Below are 8297 nucleotides of genomic sequence, written 5' to 3'. Positions count from 1 at the left end.
TCTGTCACCTGGAGTCCCATTGACCACCCCCCATGAGCCACTCCTGCCTTGGGATCCGTACAGGTGCTTGAGGCATTTTGCTTCTTTCTGAATCAATTCTTTTTCTGGGTAATATTTAACTGCTGATTACCCAGCCCTCCCTCCCAGGAACGTGCCAGGACGTCACCAGGGGACCCCCTCGGGCTGCTGGGGAAGGGTTGGAGCATTTCGCTCCACTGAATCCTGTATTCCATCGAGAAGGATTCATTCCATCGCTGTGGTGACTCTTGGAGCCCGCCAGGTGCAGTTTTCCTTCCCAAATCCCAGGTTAATTGTGCTGCCAGGCATTGGTGGGAGCTGTTGCTCAGAGATATGGTCCTGTGAAACTCTCTGTGCATGGAATGGTCTTCCAGCTCCTGCTGAGTCCAGATGAGCTGGGAATTCCTGGAAGTGTCCAAGGCCAGGTCTTGGACAGCACTTCAGGAACTCGAAAATTCATGGGCTGAGTCTGTGTCATTTTCCTTGAAGTCTTGAGCCACAGTTCAGTGCTGTTGGAAAGGAATCTTGCCTAAAAAAAAAAAAAAAAAAAGACCAAGTTGCACCTTTTCCTCTTCGTTATAACAAGGTGGGTCCTGTGAGAGTTTTTATTTGCCAGCTCTTGGTTACACCACTCAAAGTTGGTTAATTCACTGTCCGTGTGTACAGTCGTAAGTTCAAAAAGTAGAATAAGACCTTTCTAATAATCATCCAAAAAAAGCTGCCAACAAAAGAAAACCTCTAGCATTCCTTCCAGGAATAAGCTGCAAAATTGTTCCCAGCTCTCTTGATACCTGATATATCATCTGTGTATTGCATATAAATGGGAATTTTGTTTTAAAGTCTGTTTGAGCAGCGGAAGCTCGGAGCTGCAGAGCTCCAGCAGTGTGGTGATGCTTGGGGGGGAGTTTCCATTTGAAGTTCAAATCCTGGTTCTGTTGGATATTTCACAAGTGTCTAAGCAAGTCTCCTGATCCCAGTGTGCCTTAGATCCTGGCCTGGAACTAGTGGGAAAATACCTCTGGCTTGTTTTGCTTCCATATCCTGCATGGGCAGCCCTACCCTGAAGGGTCTGGAGTGGTTTTAGGATCTGAATGTCGGTGGAGTTCCTGTCGTTCCCATGAATAACTGCATTCACAGAGGGGGAGGAGAAATGTGTGTGGCCCAGAATTCTAAGGCAAAAAAAAAAGTTAGAATTGGGAAATGTGCAGTTTACAGTCTGGTTTAGACACTGCTCCTGGGTGAGTCAGTGACAAAAGTCCACCAAGTTCTTATTTCCAGGCATGGCTTTAGAAATGGGGTGTTCCTTTCTGGGGTCCTGTTGTCACTTCTTGTCACCTGTGGGAGCTGAGGGGTTTTGGCCCCTCTCACAATCTGAGCCAGGCAGGGGCTTTTAATTGGTGCTGCTGCTGCACAGAGCTGCCTGTAGTTTGTGCCACTGTCTCTGTCTTGGCAGGGCAATGAACTGCTTTTAATGTGTGTTTTAACAGCAGCTAAACCTGGGCAGCTCATGCCAGAACCTGAGAAAGTGCTTATGTGAAGGTGCTGCCCTGATGTGGGGACACTCAGGCTCACACAGGGAGGGTTGTTTGCCTCAGGCCACTTTGAACTTGGGCTTCTCTTTCCTCCTTCCTCCCCCTTTGGAGCTCCTCAAGGTAAATCCAGGCATGTTCAGGTCTCACTGAAGGACGCTGTGTTTTTATGACTCTCTGAAATCACAGCTTGCCTCAATCTCTGGCGGTGTTCCTGGGGATGCTGCGAAGGTGAGGGCAGGAACAACCCAGCTCCATGCAAACCCCACCTTTTCCTAGGTGAAAGCACCGAATCTGGGTGTCCTCCTAACCAGCACCTGCCTTCCCTGGCAGGGAGCTGCTCTCCAAGTCCAGCTCTCCTGGAAAAGCCCTCAAACAAACCCCTCTGTTCCCTGTGGCCCCTGTGCTGTAATTGCCAGGTGCTGCTGACAGGTGAGCTCTGATCCCCATCTCCTCACAAACAAGCCCAGCCCAGCCCAGCAGGGCCCCTCAGCTGCAGTCCAGCGGGGCAGGAGCAGCAGGAAGGGTCTCTAAAAGGGGGCACTGCTCCCACTTGCCAGAACAACCTATCCCCTGTATGTGGCAAGGTGTTTGAAATGGAAACGTGCCCAAAGCTGATCTTTACGGAAACATTTCCAGCTCCACAACGTGGGGATGCAAAAATAACCAGCAGTGAGTGAGGGTGAATGAGAGGCTCCGAGAGCCCAGGCAGGTGTGTGTGCACAGGGGGAAGTGCAGCCCTGTGTCATAGACAAAGAATGTCCTGTGATTACTGTATCAAAGTCCACTTCTTCTCCCCTGCTGGATGGCTTTTATCCAGCCCTCTTGATTTTCCAAACGTTTTTCTGAACAGAGTAGGATCCAGGCTGAAAACCAGTAGGTTCCCATGGATCTTGCTGGGCTTTGCTGGGTCTTTCTTGCAGCAGAGGCTTGGTCAGGTGTAACCTGTTGATTCACAGGGCAGGAACGGAGCCGGGACTCCAGGTAAGAGCAGGACTGGCACCTTCTACCCCAGCTGGAGACACAGACCTTGGACCTCTTGACTTGCTACACAAAGCAGAAAAACCCCAACCTCAGCTTGGTGCACCCAGTTGGATAAATTAATCCTTTCTGTAAACAGGCAGTTTCACTACAACAATAAAAATTCTTTGGGTCCGGGTGACTCATGCACAAACAGCTCCCCATTCCCAAGGTGGTTTGACCCAGAGGGAAGGTAGGAAGGATGAACATTTCATGGCTTAATATTAAAACATTCAGCCTTATTTATTTGGGATTTTTATTTTGGTAGCCAGAGGAGGAGAAAAAGTCTTCTGTAGGTCTGACATTTGCACCGTCCTAGTCAGGAGCCACGAGGTGAGAGCTGTGTGGCCTTTTCTGAATTATGCCCCCAGTCAGAACACTTGCTCAGCTTTTCCCAGCATGAAGCATCTCCTGAGCTTCTGCTGTCACTGGTACTACCTCCATCCACATGGCAGGATGGGTGGGGAGACAGGAACAGCTGTCCCTGAGCTTTGGTGCCTCCCAGGTTCTTCTGAGGTGTGTGTGAACCATGTGCTGGACAATAGGGCTGGGCAGAGTCTAAACACGAAATATTTCAGCTGATGCTCACATTGCTGAATTAACTTGGCCTTGGCTAAAGAAAGGAATCATTCACTCACAGGAGAATGACCCAGTTACAGGCTTGGGGCAGAGTTATTTTGGTTTTTAGATTAAAAGACAAAAACCAAACTTTTAACTTGAGGGGATTGAAGTATTTGAAGAGTGGCCCTTGCAGTTCTGATCCTGCATCCCAGCCAGACACCAACCACTTCCCTTCCTGCTGCTTCCTGATCCCTCGCATTCCTCACTGACCTGCTCTGCAGGGTTTTAATTGGTATTAATTTTTATTACCAACTGATTTCCACGGAATTATTTCTGGCTATTGTTTATCTTGTGCTGTGTAAAATTAAAGTTACCATGCCACACAATATCCCAGTGGAGCACAAGAGTCCAGCCTGGTTGCACCGGGCAGCATCTGAAGTGGGAAACTCAGCTCCATATCAAATGCTGAAGGATAATTTACTTTTCAGTGGGCAGTTGGAGTGTCTCAGATCCATGGGGCTGGGAGCTGAGCTGGTTCCAGAGGGCTCTTTGAAGTGGTGCTCACACCCCTCTCGGGCTGAAGGAGCCCTTTACCAGCTCGGGTTTCCAGGGACACTTGGAAAACCCTTATAAAATCAGCAAACATCCAGGCTGCTCTTTCCAGATCCACAGTTTTACCTACCAAAACACAGGCATGTTTTCAGCTGTGCCCTTGGAAGTTCATCCACTTCCAATAACAGACCTGAGCTGACACTGGGCTGAACTCACAACCTCCTGTCACAGCCACGTTGCAATATCCCTCTCAGGGGCTGGTGTTTGTCCTGAAACTTTTGGAGCTTGAAGTTGAGGGGTTAAATGGTTTTTCTTCTCCATGTTAGATGAATGAAGCTCCTTTAAATTCTATTTTATAATGGAGTTTTTGAACCTTTCTGTGATGAGTTTATCCCTTCCATCAAGACACTTTGCTGAGTTCTGGGTGCAGAATCCTTCACACTCATTTGCTCAGTGATCTGAATCTCAGAGGCGATAACCAAAATCCCAAAGCATTTAAAATACATATTTATCCAAAACTTGTCACAGCAACAATGCATTGTTGTGTTTATATCTTATTTTAACCTATTAACACTTAACAGGGGATATTTTGAGGCAGATTGCTCGAGATTGTACCAAAATTTCCATTGCAGCAGTTTCTAATTTCCATTCCTTCATCAGGGCCAGGTTTCCATCACAATGACAATATGAAGAACCCCAGTTCAGTGAGCCTGCACTTGGTAGGCTCTGAGCCTTTAGCAGGCAGTTGCCTAATTATCACTGTGAAATTTGGGTTAATATTTTATGAATTCACTCTCCTTTTTCCCCTCTGCAGCCAACTCAAGATGACGACGGCCGTGCCACTGACTAATAACACTCAGCTCTCAGTGAATGTGACCACAAAGTCTCAAGAACAAAGTCTCTATCAAAGTAAGGAAAGGAGTGGGGTGGTGGCTTTTTTTTTTTTTAAGTGGACTTTGAACTTATCAAACTTCAAACACTACAGTGACAGCTTTGTAAATATGGCTTTTTTCCCTTCCTGCTTCTCTCCCAGGTTCTGGAGCAATAGTTGCTGCCATCGTGGTGGGGGTGATTATTATTTTTACAGTGGTTCTGCTCATCCTGAAAACATACAACAGGTACATGGCCAAGTCCTGTAGTCACCAAGTCAAACCAGGATGAACCAAAGTCCCTGCTCTCAGCTAATGGAGCACTTCAGGGTTTGTTGCTGAGAATTTCCAGGAGTGCTGATTGCAGTGTCCTGAATCTCACAGTCAGTGCTCTGTGATTGGATCATTAGGAAGCACAAAGAGCTCCTTGATGGAGGCTGCTTGGTGGGAGCTCTTTTTAGGGATCCCTGATGATGTAGGGAAGGTCTGAGTGTGCAGCAAGGCTGCCAGAGGGGCAGCTTGATTTCTCACTTCTCAGAGCTCACGTGCTCTGGGAGGACTTTTGGTATCTTTGGGATGAAATCCTGGCTTGGTTTGAGTAACTGGGTTGTGTGGGAATCTCCCCAAAACTTACCCTGGGAGAGGAGAGACCACCCCAGGTGCCAGCCCTGGTGCCAATTCCCCTTTTACCTTTGCCAGGCGCATGCGAGTGCGGCGGGAGCTGGAACCCAAAGCCTCCAAGCTGGCAGTGCCACCTCCCCTGGGGCACAACAGCCACAGCCTGGCCCAGCAGCCCACGGTGACCTTCATCCCTGTGGACATCCACATGCACAGCAGGTAACCGGGAACGCTCGTCCTCCCTGCCAGAGAAGGGATGGAATTGTTACCCATGGACCTGGGATTCCTCAGCAGAGCTGCACTGGGAACGGCAACAAGCTGTTTTTCTCGCTGTAAATTGATATAAATCCTGGTTTCTCTCTTTGGGAGGAAAAATCAGAGGTCTGGACATTTTTTCTATAACTGAAATAGAAGGTGGAGGTCTAGGAATCATCAGGGACACAGCAAGGCCTCTTCTGAAGAAGAGAAGATGCCCAGATGCCCAGATGTTGTGGAGCTTTTGCTTGCTCAGAGACTTTGAACTCTCTCTCTTCTGCTGATAAACAGGAGGAAAAATGTGGACTCAGGTTGGACCTGAGTTTGTTAGGAGTTACATGGAAGAGGTTTGTGGTTTATTTTATACGTTATGGGTAGCACAGGAGGTATCAAAATTGTATTTATCGTTACTCATATTTCATATTTATAATGCCACATATGTATGGGTTGAGGAAAAAAAAATTACCTTTATATTCATGTATTTTAAAACTATTTCTATAAACTCTGTAACTCCCCATTTCCAAAGGATCTCGGTGTCTGAGAGGTTTCACTCTCAAGAATTCAGGTTCATGGCTGGAGCTGTGTTAGAATGCTTTGTCTTACACAAAATCTGGGTTCTTTAACTGAAAAAAAATAAGCATGGAATTAGAAAAAATCAGCTTGGATAGAGCAAGGGAGGCTTCGTGCAGCCCCACTGTGCCACTCACCCTGCAAGGCTTTGTTCTCTGGTGCAGCCCAACTATTTTTAGCAATTTTTTATACTCAAAACCAAGCCAAAGCGAGGTTGTGTTGCCAGTGTGAGGGCTGTGGGTGTGCAGCAGTGGCACAAAGGAATTCCCAGGGACGCTCACAGCCCACGGAGTGGGAACACAGAGCAGCATTGTCAGACACTGAGGCAGATTGTCTGAGATTTTATATTTCGTATTTTTTCCAATAAGCTTGGATCTCTTGAACAGATCAGTTCTGTACCTGTTTGGTTTTCTTTAATGTGCAGAAACTAAATTCAATTACTTTGCAATATTTTTTTTTTTTGGTCTGAAACTGGAGCACGGTTTGGATTCCAAAGCAAATATTGAGACAGCTGTTTGTGAAGTTTCTGAATCTCCTTGTAAATATTTCTCTTGTCCTGGTTCTCTAACTTATTTTTTGTGGCAGGGAGGATTGATTTAATAATTCAGAAGGGACAGCAGATGCACATCTAATTTTTCCCCAAAAAATATAAAGGAGTTGATTTTCTGTTTCTATCCCTGCGTGTTTTCTGAGCAGCTCTGCATGATCAAAATGAAGATTTTTAGGAAAGATAAGCCCCTCTTACTGTTGTTGTTCTTAACATCCCCAGCCAGACCTACTTCTAGAAAATTTTGTTTATTTTCCATTTGCTTCATTTCAAGCCAACGAAGTCCACAAGCAGAATAAGCAGAACTACTGCAGGCAGTTCCAGTTTCACAGAATTACTATTATTGGCAGCAGAATTGGCTGCTTTGACCGCACCAGCACCGCTCCAGCTGAAAAATTCAAATACCAGTAAAATTTGCCTCATAGTGGCACCTCCTGGGAGACCCCACAACTCCTCCTGGCAGCAAAACCCAGAGCTTGTGCTGAGCAAGCAAAATCACCTTCTCAAGAAACAAAAATCCCCCTATTGTGCAATTTGCTGCAGATTTGAGTTTTCCAGGAACAATCCCACACTCCCTTTGCCCTGTTAGCAGCAGCTGCTTCAGGGCTGATCCGACCTGCCCTGACTTGGCCTCCAGGTTCCACTTCCAAACACCCAGAATTTGGGAATGCTCCCCTTGAGCTGGCCCTGTCTTGCAAGAATCAGTGGTTGGTTTTCTCCTCCTAAAAGTTCTGGAGTATTTTCAGCAGGTCGAATCCTCTAGTTGGAATTTTACTGATCCAAATACAGTGGTAAAATGTTTAATTTTTCGCTGCTGGGTAAGTTCTGATCCCAAAATTCAGCTTTCCCCCCTTATTTCCATCCTCCTTATCCCGGCAGAGAGCAAGGAGCTCCACCTAGTGTCCTTCCCACGGGTTCTAACTCGTGTTTCTCAACAAAAACATAAAGCAATTCCAACTTTATAGTCAACTTTACTAAATTCCCTCATCCACGGTGCCAGGACTGTCGAGCAGCAGTCGAGCACTGTCCCAACTTTGGCCGTGCAAAACTCAGATCACTGCATATCTAAGCAGATAAAATGTGAGAATGTCGTTTGGGTTCTCTTCCTGAGTCCCATAACCAAGTTGTGACCCAAACCCACATCTGTAATTCAGCCCATAAGGAGCCACACGGACAAGTGACCTGCACCAGCCACACCAGTTTGTCCTTAGTGGGACGGGGTGGACAGCTCATGACTTGTCCTCAGGACTGTAAAGGTGAGGAGCTGCTGGAGGGGATCCAGCGGAGGCCACGAAGGTGATTTGGGGTCTGGAGCATCGCCCTGATGAGGAGAGACTGTGGGAGCTGGGCCTGGTCAGTCTGGAGAAGGGAAGGCTGAGAGGGGATCCCATCAATCCGGAAAATATCCCCAAGGGGTGTCAGAGGATGGTGCCAGAGTGTTCAGTGAGAGGATGAGGAGCGATGGCCATAAACTAAACCACAAGGGCTTCCACCTCAACATAAGCTTCTTTTCATGAGGGTGGACAGAGCCCTGGAACAGCTGCCCAGAGAGGGCTGGAGTCTCCCTCTGTGGGGATATCCCAAACCCACCTGGACGCGTTCCTGTGTCACCTGCTCCAGGTGCCCCTGCCTTGGCAAGGGGTTGAACTGGATGATCTCCAGAGGTCCCTTCCAACCCCAACTATTCTGTGACCTCTTCAGAGCCCTGCGTCCCGCCCAGGGACCCGGGAAGGAGTCGAGGGGCCGGTCCTGAGGGCT

The 8297-nt window shown here is 47.5% G+C and overlaps 1 protein-coding gene across 2 annotated transcripts in view; it reads left to right on the top strand.

Moving 5' to 3' along the window:
- Positions 1-6664, top strand: part of NCMAP (non-compact myelin associated protein) — a 16269-nt gene extending 9605 nt beyond the window's left edge. Inside the window, exons 2-4 of one of the 2 annotated variants that reach the window (XM_017736288.1) lie at positions 4495-4589; positions 4714-4798; positions 5249-6664. In XM_017736288.1, coding sequence (XP_017591777.1) covers positions 4495-4589; positions 4714-4798; positions 5249-5390 — 322 coding nt within the window. In that variant the 3' untranslated portion in view covers positions 5391-6664. Of the gene's footprint in view, positions 1-508; positions 4590-4713; positions 4799-5248 lie in introns of those variants that run through there. The other variant, XM_008635052.2, reaches the window with a different exon arrangement.
- Positions 6665-8297: the final 1633 nt, after the last annotated feature.

This window comes from Corvus brachyrhynchos, unplaced genomic scaffold, assembly GCF_000691975.1.
Source record: "Corvus brachyrhynchos isolate BGI_N302 unplaced genomic scaffold, ASM69197v1 scaffold65, whole genome shotgun sequence".
NCBI lineage: Eukaryota > Metazoa > Chordata > Aves > Passeriformes > Corvidae > Corvus > Corvus brachyrhynchos.
Note: the sequence above shows the minus strand (reverse complement) of the source record. Positions and strands in the feature narration are given on the sequence as shown.